At 37.4% G+C, this 12,029-nt stretch overlaps 1 protein-coding gene across 1 annotated transcript in view; it reads right to left on the bottom strand.

Annotated features, from left to right (window-relative positions):
• Positions 1 to 737: 737 nt before the first annotated feature.
• elapor1 (endosome-lysosome associated apoptosis and autophagy regulator 1) overlaps positions 738 to 12,029 on the bottom strand; it is a 16,121-nt gene continuing 4,829 nt past the window's right edge. Inside the window, exons 8-22 of the mRNA XM_042491215.2 lie at positions 10,705 to 10,793; positions 10,342 to 10,519; positions 9,631 to 9,759; positions 9,002 to 9,092; positions 8,424 to 8,529; positions 8,199 to 8,336; positions 6,937 to 7,200; positions 5,852 to 6,028; positions 5,622 to 5,772; positions 3,887 to 3,980; positions 3,589 to 3,690; positions 3,253 to 3,379; positions 2,707 to 2,885; positions 2,402 to 2,567; positions 738 to 2,322 (exon numbers count right to left, since the gene is read on the bottom strand). Of these exons, the coding sequence (XP_042347149.2) occupies positions 2,236 to 2,322; positions 2,402 to 2,567; positions 2,707 to 2,885; positions 3,253 to 3,379; positions 3,589 to 3,690; positions 3,887 to 3,980; positions 5,622 to 5,772; positions 5,852 to 6,028; positions 6,937 to 7,200; positions 8,199 to 8,336; positions 8,424 to 8,529; positions 9,002 to 9,092; positions 9,631 to 9,759; positions 10,342 to 10,519; positions 10,705 to 10,793 (2,078 nt within the window). The 3' untranslated portion in view covers positions 738 to 2,235. The remainder of the gene's footprint in view (positions 2,323 to 2,401; positions 2,568 to 2,706; positions 2,886 to 3,252; positions 3,380 to 3,588; positions 3,691 to 3,886; positions 3,981 to 5,621; positions 5,773 to 5,851; positions 6,029 to 6,936; positions 7,201 to 8,198; positions 8,337 to 8,423; positions 8,530 to 9,001; positions 9,093 to 9,630; positions 9,760 to 10,341; positions 10,520 to 10,704; positions 10,794 to 12,029) is intronic.

The following is a 12,029-nucleotide window of genomic DNA, read 5'->3' as shown; positions in this document are numbered from 1 at the left end:
TTTTTAATCCAATTTTTAAAACTGGGTAGTATATCTAGTATATTTTGTTAGTGTGACATCTTTTGTTTTTGTTTTGAACTGTGAACTTTGTTTTGAAAGTACTTTTGTAAAGCAATCCAAGAAAAGGGGACATGAAAACAATATACAAAAAAAAAACATGCTTAATCGTTTCTCCTTCACAATTACAAAACGTGCATTTATTGATCACATTTGGTTAAAACGACAGCTATTATCTTTAACTGGGAAATACCTGCGTACGATTTCAAATGAAAACTCTTTGATTCTGTTTGGAATGGTAATGATAATGCTAATTATGAGGTGAGAAAAAGATGGATGCTCCATTACAAACTACCCTCCTTTTATATTTGTGACATGCTGATTTTAAAGTACACAAAATTTATAACCCATCAATTTTAAATTTGCAAAAAAAAACATTGTATTATTTAGACACTTCAGTTTAATTCCATCTTTATAACAGACCCTGAAGGTTTATGTTTGTTATGTTTCTTTATTTGCTCTGACAGGAAATATATTATATTCAATATATGCAATTGAATTTATTTATTTATTTATTTATTTTGACATATTTTATAACTTACATTTAAAAAAAAAATCTAATGTATATGTGCTGAATGTGACAAGAACAGAAATTGCACCCCCTGCTGCTTTCAGTGCTACCTGGAAAAATAAACGAAACACCTCCACAACTAAATATTAGAAATCACGGAGTCATAAACGACAGTCAGAGGATGAGTGTTTATTAAGATGCTTTAATGGTGGCACAGTGGCAGAAAAACAAGTAGGCCTAAAAAAACAACAACAACCGATTATAATTATAAAGTTAATCATTCAAAAACGTATTCATGTAAAAGTACAAAACTATTAATAGCTAAATTAACTTCAGGTGTAAAAAGTTTTAAAAAATTACTCACAATGCTGCACAATGGCCCTCAGCGTTACATTATTTTAAGGTATATTAATGGGTAACTATTACAAATTGGGTTTTTTTTTTATTCGATCAAGGTGTGTATAATCAATACTGGGGCTGAAAGTGGGAATATTGTTGTTTAATATAATGTTGGGTTTTTTACCCTTAAAATTAATTTAAAGAAAAGGAGTTAGGATTTGGTAAGTATTCACTTCCTCCTACTCCTGAAATATACTTATGTTGTTTACTGTATTTTCTGTCTAGTAGTAGTAGTAGTAGTAGTAGTGTCAGTAGTGAAATGGAGGTGTTTCAGTGCAGTACTTTAGATGTATGATGGGAAATTTAAGATGTATTCTGTGAATAAAAGGTTTATTCTTCAAGGGAAACTTTCAGAAAAGAGATAAGATTTTTGTTTTATATGTTGTAATGTTGTTTTGCCCTGTTTAACTTAGGAATCATGTCATTTAGAGTCAACAGTATTCGGTTGAATATTTAAAACAGCTATTACATGTGAGTTAAAATTCACTTTTCTAATTTTCTTAACTAAACTAACAACTGGAACAATTACTTTTTATATAGGGGTATTTTTTCTTCCAAAGCACACGTAAAAAAAAACATCTCAACATATAAAGCAGCAATGTAAAAGTATTATATAATGCATGTGATGTGAAGAAATGTATTTAGTTATTTTCATGCTTTAGAAAATTATCTTACAAGAGGCACTTGAAGGCAGCATTAGAGGATATTTTCCAGAGATGGACATTTGTTTTTATTATAGAAAATAATTTTACTTCACAATAGGGCAACACTATGGCATGACTTTAGGGGCGGCAGAAAAGGTTATGCAAAGCTGGAGAAAATATAATTATAGGTATTGTGGAAAAACATTATAAGACTGAACTGGATGTGTGGTCTCATAAAAAACAGGATAGCCTAATAAAAACAAATTTAAAGAATTAAATAGAAAAAGAAGGAAATACACATTCACAGTTATGTAAAATGTACACAGTCTCACACATCTACAACAATTGTAACTTAATCCATACTATGATGTTGAATGTCCCCAATATGGAGACTTTCTATTGTAGTATTAGGTTTGGCAGCCTAACATATGACAAATAATACTTCATATTTTTCACTTTTTTCATTATTTTAAAAGGCCCTCAGTAAGCCTGTGTTGTTTTCTAATAAATAAAATGCATTTAAACACAAATTTCTGTTTTCTGTGAATCTGCCTTATGGAGCTGTTTGTCTCAGGTTAACCACGTCCTCTGCGCTCAGGTGGACGGATCTGCTCATCCTCTGAATTAAGCATCATCAGAGTCTTCCTCCTCTATTTGATGGCGTGAAGATGACGATTTTAGTGGAACTGAGTCAAATCCATCTGATGTCCTCTGAAAACACAATGACAATAACGTAAAGCTTAAGAAGCTTATTTGTAGCTCAATATTTGTAAATGGAGGGGTCACTGACCTCTCGTGAGTAGGATTTAATTTTGGTGAAGAAAGATTTCTTGGTGAGGTCCATGAGCTCGTCCTCTGCATCCTCTCCCTCCATTATTGCACAGCTGTCTGCAGTGGGCAGCTCACAGTCATTACCTCCAGAGCTCATCATCAGCTTAGAGTACTTATACTGCAACCTGCAGACAGGCAGCAACAGAAAATAACATGTTGTCAATATACAGTCTTTTCACACTGCTATCTTTGGTTTTAGCTTTAGTTTCATTTACTAGTATTACATAAGTACACAGAAAGAAATGTGAAGATCTTGAGTCTCACTTGCGTGTCTTCTTCCAGAAATAGCAGCTGATACTGATGAGCAGCACAGCAGCAATCGTTCCCAAGGAAACACCAAACTTGAGCCAGAAATCCAGAGTCACACATGCACTGACTATTTGTGCCGGTAGTGACTCTCCTCCGTAACACTGCAATGGTTGCTGCCACACATACGTGGTTCTCTAAAACACACACACACACACACACACACACACACACACACACACACACACACAAAGTCAGATCTGCCTTGGTCACATATTCAGTAATGTCTTCAGTCCGTTTGTAGTCCAAGTAATAGTACTGCCACATTTGAATGGCAGGTTAACCCTTTTAAACCTGGATCAACCTCAGATCTCTTGTGTTGCGTTCAGATGTTTTTACCAAGTATTTTAACCTCTGAAACCTGAGCAAATTGGTTTGGTTTAATTTGAAAGCATGGAACAAAAGGCAATGTGCAACTTTTAAGTATTTATCTCCACACAACACCAGTCTGTGATGGACCTGTGACCTGTGATGGATTGTGGGGTGGAGATTAAAAAACACTACCTGTATTCCCTGGACACAAGCGCTGACGATCTCTCTGTAGTGGTCTTTGGTGCAGAGTGGACATGCATGCTGGCTCTGCCACAGAAAGTGGAAAGTACAACCATCACAAGTCCCCTCTGAACAGTTACTGTGGAGAACAACACAAATAAGAGGGATTATTACAATCTTTACATGACAGAAAACATCTCCAAGGTGTCACTCTGTCCACATCTGAGATTCTTCGAGCTCAGTGTGGGACGTGTTAGAGAAAAATATGGCAGGAGGTGTGTAATATCAAAAGCTATCCAAACAGCTCTTGTAACGTTAAAAGTTGAGCTCGGTCTCAGTGATGGATACCTTGGCAGTGTGATGTGGTCTTTAGCAGTCACTGTGGGGTTACATCGCAGTCGGACGGTGGCCGACCTGCCTTGTTTACAAGCCTGAGTCGTCTCACTGGACCTGGAAACAAGAATGACAAACATAAAGGTCTGAACTTCAACTCTCTGATATAAAGCACTTCACTGTTTTGATTCAGTATAAGATTTCTTAAATAAAAAAGCAATAAAACTTCCAGCATGAAGGATTTACTCTTAAAAATACAAAGCAGCAAGCATCACTATAGGTGAATGAAACGAAAATGAAAAATTTTATGTACTTGTAATAGAAGATGACATCTGGCAGGCCAGATGAAGCAGGGAACAACCAATCTGGAGAGGAGATGCTGCTCAGCTTTGTGTCAGTGGTCACACCTTCAGAGGAGAAAAAGACAATATTTCTCTGATTGTGACAAGCGGTGTAAACCTCTGGATCCAACCTTTTTTGCTGGCAACCCCATTAAACCTTTGAAGCCAGAGCAAATTGGTTTGATTTCTTACAAAAACATGGGGAGAAGGCAAAAAGCATCTCACCAAAACATGACTCAAAAATTAGCATTACCTAAAAATAAGCACAAAAAAGGAAAAACAAAAACAAAATGACCACAAAAAGCGCTAATATCTATATCTATCCATATATATATATATATATATATATATATATATATATATATATATATATATATATATATATATATATATATATATATACACACACTCTCTTTTTTTCCCTGCCACATAACTTTAAATAAATTTGATATTTAGATTTGATATTTTCCCCCCTGTTCCTAAAATATTTTTCTGACCCTCTTCTCCTTCTTCCAACTATTTTTTAAGGTAATTTTCTTGTCACCTTTTTCTAAACTCTTGAAATTTGTGGGACATTTCTAGCCAAGCTGGTCAATGCATTTACCCAAAACAATTTGCTCAAACCATCACATAGATTGTGAAAGGTGTCTGAGCGCAGCACAAGAAAACTGATGTTCATCTGGGTTTCAAAGGGTTAAGTAATACAAATTTGACTCTTTATCACAGAATGCAGTGAGATCCAAAAAAAATTGATTTGTTTATAAATTAGCCTGCACAATTTCATTGTTTTGTGTCAGTGATCAAGTTCAGGCCTCATCTCTGTGTATTATACATTTATATATTTTATATATATTGCGCCTTATTTCTCCAAAGGGGGATTTAGGAGAAATAGATCAAATAAGAAGGTGATTTATTTCAAATAAAGGCTATTGTTAGCAACAAATACTAATGCCAATGTTGAGCAGGGCTTCTGTTTACAATGTTCACCATGTTAGGTTAGTGTGCTGGCGTGCTAACATTTGCTCAGTACAGAGTTCCCCTGAGGTTAGAGGGAACAACAGTAGTTGGCCATAAACCAAAGCGATGACTCGTGGTCGTGCAAATGGAAAAGTCAGAGGATCACCAAAACCATTAGAAATCATCCTCTAGAAACCATGAACGTCTGTACAAAATGTCATGCTAATCTCTCTCAACAGTTGTTGAGGCATTTCAGTCCACAAACTGCTATAAAAGGAAATATTAGAGAAATAATATAGAAGATAATTTTTTGAGCAATAACAATCAAACAACCTCTTAGATTCAGTCACAGTTTAGCTATGATCCCACATACCAGAAGACTAAACATACAATATAAATAGCAATGTGTGTCCCCTTAATTAACATCAGACATGAGATTATGCTCCAATGATTATTTAATACAATTACAATCAAGGTGACGTTTTGAGCCACATGCTCTTCATCAGACGAGCATGTGGCTTAAACATGAACTCAGTGGCGGGAGCATAATCTCCTGTGCGGTCTTTGTGTTTTCTTCTCTTATATTATCTTTTGTCCGGCACCTAGCCTTTCATTGTCTGGATATGTGTGCTTTTGTGAAATTTAGATATCAGGCATCTTAACACACGATTCTGCAAATAACTAAACTTAGGAAAATTCTAAATATCCTTTCCTTTACAGCAGTAGATGGCTGCAGGATTGAGTCCGTACCAATGAGTGAGTCACCAATGATGAAAGGCTGGGCGGACACCACGCTCTGACTCCTGATCTCAGAGGGAACCACAGTGGACTGACAGACGTATCCTTTGACTGCTTTCCCGCTCTCTGTAACATTGTCCACACACTTTGCCTGTACTCGGCCCTGTAAGAGAAACCCAGCAGGTTTAACATCAAACTAAATTTTTACAAAACAAAAAGCCATTGGTATCACAGCTTCTCACCTCTTTCCCACACAGACCCAAATTAAAGCGATGGAAATATCTCAGGCCTTTGTTGGTGAAGCGGGGGCTGCTGTGGAAGCCGGTGACGTTGACCAGAGGGGAGAAGTCATAGTGCAGGAGGGCGCCTCCACTCGTCTGCACGTCCAACGCACAGTCACTGAGACAAGCTGTGTAAGCCTGGAGGGTGGAGAGGTACATTTTATGTTTACAGTGGGTGGAATAATCTCATGTACCAGCTGTGGGTAGTCAAGTCAACTGGAAATGTCGATATCAGCCGGAATATGGAGACTTGTAAACTCTTTATTTTGTCTGCGGTTACAATAGAGGGCATCCTGACAGTGAATCTTAAGAATATATGGTATTGGTGTTTTTAAAACCGTGTTTTGTTGTGTTTAGAATTAGATGTGTTAAGGCGATATAATGCGGGTCAATATAAAGTTGGAAAATAATATAAAATGAGGCAAATAAAAGGGTAAATAGAAGACAAACATTAATTCTGCTAATCAACTAAAAAATTCAAAACCAAATATGACAAAAATGCTGTCTGCATAAGAATGTCTCATCTTTGGCTAAATTAAGAAAGAAAGCTATTGCATAATAAAAGAAATAAACACTTTTGAGTTTTATATGGATATAGACATTAATATAAGTAGTGCAAGGCCATTTTGAATATGCTGAGGTCATAACACCAAATTCCCCAGTGCACGTTTTGTGAAAATTTCCTGATTTTATTTTATTTTTTCAATTTTTTTTTTAACATTTAACTGACAAATTATATTTTTTGTGTTGTGCTATTTTATTTTATTTATTTATTTTTATATATATATATATATATATATATATATGTATGTAGAGAGAGAGAAAGAGAGAAGTGTAACAATTTGAAAAGATCCTTTAAAAAACCCAAATTTGTGAGTATTTGTAGAATGTAAACTCATCTCAGGTCGTTAAAGCCCCCAAAATCCCAGAAACAACCCAAAGGACCTGTGTGTCCTAAACAGATCTGCAGACATTTATACAGTAGTAGATTCAGTCAGGCATTAGTGTTTAGAGTTCTTCAGTGCAAAGGATTTTGTTCCCGTCACCTTGTTTCTCTTTGTGTTTGGTCCACACTGAACACAAGCAGCCTCTCCGATTGGCTGTTCGGGCTTGATGAAGGTGTTGGTCGGGCAGCTCACACACACTCCTGTCCCATTGACCATGTAGTGTCCCGGTGGGCAGGGAACACAGGCGGAGTCAGCCGTAGCAGAGCCCAGGGCACAGCGGCGACACTCAGAGGCCACGCCTCCGATCACATTGGTGATGTGGATAGAGAAGATCTTTGCAGAATCAGCGCCGTATTTCCTCTCCTGAGGGAGGAGAAGAACAAGGCGTCATTCACCACCTTCTCCTCAGATCTCATATTGTGGTTCATGTAAAATAGTCATTCTTTTTTTTTTTTTTTCAAAATTGACACACATCCCCAGACTGTCTCTAGAGTTCAGTGCAATAACTAGAGGCAAACTCGCTCTCAGCACTAAAACACACCACTAAGTAGCAAACATAAACATAATGCTACAGCAGTCCATCATAGCAAACTCGAGTGAAAATTTAAAATGTTTACAGACATCATTTGTCAATGAATACCCAGTATTTGTTGCTAAATTTGGTGATTCATCTTCTTGCATTCTTGCAAATCTAATGGATGTGACAGACTTCCTCATACATGTAAACCTAACTCTTAGCATGCTGTTTTCACATTTACTGTCAGAGATAACCAGCAGCTTTTTATGGAAGCATAACTCATTCACTTCTGAAAAATGCCCTGTTTTTCTTAATTAACAAGATTAGTATCTCATTGATTCAGAAAAAAGAACAGCACTTTTTTTCTTCCACATTATGCTTCTGTCAGGTTTCTCTTTGGTGAGACACAGCAGAGAACACAAAGAGAGAAATCAGAAGTCCAACCGACTGCCACTAAGTAAACTTAAAAAACAGAAGTTACAAAGTGATGTATAAAGGGAGAAAAGATAAAGAAGAAACAATGCAAGAGACAAGAGTAAAACTATATATGCATAGAATATATCGACATAAACACAGACACAAAGTGCACATACTAAAAGACACTAATGCTAAAACATACGGAGAGAACTTCAACTGCTGTAGCTGGCTTCGGCTGCGTTCTTTAAACGAGTATATTATTTGGAGCAAACCCTAAATGCTGCATGCTGCATATAACAATCTAGTTAGAAGAACGGACCAGTGTAATAATAAAATAAAATGTACTGACACTGAGGAACTTTATTCTTAGAGGGTGAAACTGTTGGAGGGAATAGTGTGGTATTTGTGGATGTGTGACTGCACTTACCACGTTAACTTCCTCTGTTCGTCGAAACGTCCAGGTGAAGCTGGTGGTGCTGTTGCTCTGGATCAGGTAGGAGTACGACTGTTTGCTGTTGCTGCCTGTCCAGTGCTCCACCACATCATTATTCCACTGATTATAACCCTGCAGAGAAATACACTCACCTCACATATTCATATTTATATTAATTTAAAGCTTAATTTCTTTATAGGTGAAAACATTTCCACTCACAGCCAGGAAGAAAAATTTACAGTCTGCTGTGCACGTGGTCTTGAAGACGAAGGTTATGCGAGACAGTTCAGTCCTCTCACTGTCTGTGGCCACGGACTGAGGCAACCTGTGGAAACAAGGGACAGTTCATTCAATGTTTCCAACTGAGATTTATTTCATTTAAAGGATAAACTCCTTTGAAGGGACAGTTCAGGTCTTTTGAAGTTGGGTTGTGAGGGAAAGTTATCCATAGTTGGTCTGTTACATACAGGAGATGTCAGTTGGCTAACTGAAGATGTTAACTGCTCCCCGAACTGAACAGGCTGTCTGATGAAAAGGTTAAGAGGTGACATTACTCTCAACAGAGCACACACTTAAACTGATATTGATGTTTTTAGGTGGGACTTTTTTTAATTGGCTACAGCAGTACATTGTTCAGCTTCCGTTGTGGTACTCCTGCCTGCTTTTCCAAACTGTGCACATGCCGTCTGCCATCTACTATATGTAATACACTGACTATAGATACGCAACTTATGCAACAACTTATGCAACTTCGAAAAAAACAAACATATCCCTTTATGAGATATGTTTGACTTTACCTGTATCCAGGGACATTTAGTGTGAGCATCAGGTAGTCTGTGTCCTGATCTCCTGGGGCAGTGTAGACATACTCTCCAGCCACCTCCCATGCTGTCATCACAAACAAAGAAAACAGCAAGAACCAGTGATGCCAACACAGAAACACACAGTGAGTCAGATGGAGATGTGCCATCATTAAATAACTCCTCTATTATATTTATACTGTAAATAAGGATCAAAATTATCAGTAAAATGATCAGTAAGTCGAAAGATGTAAGTTAATTTTTGACCTGTTGAAATAGCAGTTTCACAAAATAATCTTACCATTTTGTGGACATTTTCACTTTTAACATTATTTCATAAAATGCTGGGGCTGTGTTGTTGGTTATTTTACAAGAGGTGCATCCTGTATATAACTCTTAGTCCTGATCTTACATTTTTTTTACCTCTGGATAATTGCTTTTAGGATGTTCACTTGTACTATTTGTGTCATGCTGTAACCTCTGGCTGTTTGTTAAATACAGTTTGTATGTCACTCTTCTGCTCTGTGCCTGAGAAAACTGAATTACTTGCTGTAATGATTATCATTCAGCTGCTGTGCTGTCTGACCTCTCCCTCTACATTGTGCTGCCTTAATAAAAGTTCTCACCCGTGCTGTGTTCGGAGTCGCTGAACTCTCTGCGGAAGATGGAGCTCTTCATGTTGCTCGGCATCGTGTTCCACCATTTGTATTCGAGACCCACCACTGGCTCCATGCCAACAGGGCACTTGGTACAGACTGTGAGTAAAATAATGTGTTATTATTACAAAGTATGCATGTGCTAAAACTAGAATTTTTGGCATGTGGTTGTATCCTCCGTGAACCAGTCTCGGTTACAATTTACATTCATGTCTTCAGTCTGGCAGCACAGAAGATCTTTACATTCAGCACAGTTTCACAGTGGACACCCAAGATTAGTGCCTCCTACTACTTCATGAGATATTGTGTTCATGGGAATAAGACGGATGCAAGGTCACAGCAACCTTGACCTTTGACCAAAAAAATCTGATCAGTTCATTCTTGAGTTCTGGCCTCTGCTATCTTTATTGCAGAAGCATAAAAATGGAAAGCAAAACAATCAGGAACCTTAAGTTTTTGATCATTTAAATTTTTTTTACATCTACCACTCAGCAGTCAAGAGGTCTTGTCAATTTCGGTGATTTTTAGAGTGACACTTTTGCTACTATGGGACTCTTTTAAGCACAAAGGTTGTAAATAAGCTTTTATCAAATATATTTAGTCTCAAATAATCAACATTTGTGGTGTGTGAAAGTCTGACGTGCACATATATGAGAGAGTATAAGTGTACTGATTCTGCACCTGTTCCGTTTGAGTAGGAACCTTCTTTGCAGGGTTCACAGGTGGAGGAGTTGGTGACAAAGAAACCCGGGTTACACGGAGGACAGGTTTGCTTCTCCCCTGATGCGGGCAGCTTCACGGCTCCTTGAACAGACTCACTGCAAATCTTTGGCTCGATCCACTTGTACATGAGCTGAGTCTGAGATGAACAGCAGGCAGGACATGAATACATGGAAGAAGCCACCAGATGCTCTGTGGCCCACACAATCAGCCCAGACAATCCATATTTAACAAAACCTAATAGCTACACCAGATGTCTGCTGTCTATTTTCAAGGTGAAATCTCTCTTTGTGTGTGTGTTCACGTCCACTGAACCTACATTACCTTTCCCTCAGAGTCGCATGGTGTGTGGGTGTAGAAGTAGTCACTGTTTGTACACGCAGGTCTCTGCTTGCAGCTCCCTGAGCCAGCCTCTGGAAAAATAGAGCCGGACCAGGGAAAACACACAGCTCACTTTAAGATCCAGAGATAAGACAAACCTTACACACTTAAGCTGTAAATGCAGTATTTGCATGCAGACTGCCTTGCATGTGAGTGTGAAAACATGCAAATATGTAACAGTTAGTTCAGACATATCTACGAGTTGATATGGAAAACCTAGAGCGACATCACTTTTCATGTGCTGCTTTCAGAGGCCTTTCACAAGTACTGAAACCATCAACCCCTGAGCAAATTGGTCTGATTTCCTTCAAAAGAACATGGGTAACAACTTGGTAAGAATTGTTCCACAAATTGCAAGAAATTTGTAGATTTAGAAGAGGGAAAAACAATATATATAGTTATTATGATTACACATGTAAAATCATGTTACAGAATTCATATAATTTTTAAGCATTTTCCAGCTCATTTCTTTGTTTGTTTTTAATTTTTCATTTTTGTTTTTTGTTTTTCACCAGTTTTAAGGTAATTTCTTATACTTACGAAAAGACTAGCATGCGAGGAGAGAGAGAGGATCACCTCATCTGTTTGTCTGAGGAACAGCCGTGTCTGTAAGACATAAGCCTTAGGGTTTTGGTTTTTTTTTTTTTTTTTTTTAAACTTTATTAACGTATGCGTGTTACAGTGTCAGAATGGGTGGCGCTGCCGTTTAGGGTTTAGTTTAGATTAATGTTCAAGTTTAGTTTAGATCAGTGTTCTCTCTGCTGAACAGCCTCGTCCTGTCACAGAAAAGATGGCCAAGCAAAAGGAATTTTTCAAAACAGAAGGCTTTAAAGAATGTATGATTGTAGGTATAATGAATCCTATTTAAAGTTTCAACAAATATCAGGAAAATTAATCTCTGATGCGATATCTACAGGAAATAATCTGCTCAAAATTCATCAGAATTGCTAATCTAACACAAATTTTCCGCAGTGGGCATTTGGGGTTTATTGTACAGTTTATCAGTTGTTCTCTACTGTTATTGTTAGGAATTTAATAAAATATGAAATATCCCTAAAATATGTCATCAATTTACTCAATGAAAGTTAAGAAGTCCCTGAAGGAAAAAGGCTGGGAACCACTGTACACGGTCCAGCCACATACTAGGTTTTAACCTAGTCTTGTTAGAATATTTGTGTCATTGTCTTCTCCCTGTGTTTTTGAAAGAAAGCAAGCCTATTTGCTCAGGTTTGAATGAGTTAAAGAGTATCCCAGTCAGTGATATAACT

The sequence above is a fragment of the Plectropomus leopardus genome, chromosome 9 (assembly GCF_026936395.1).
Source record: "Plectropomus leopardus strain MGB_pleo_1.0 chromosome 9, ASM2693639v1, whole genome shotgun sequence".
Lineage (NCBI taxonomy): Eukaryota > Metazoa > Chordata > Actinopteri > Perciformes > Serranidae > Plectropomus > Plectropomus leopardus.
This window is presented reverse-complemented; position numbering and strand designations above follow the sequence as displayed.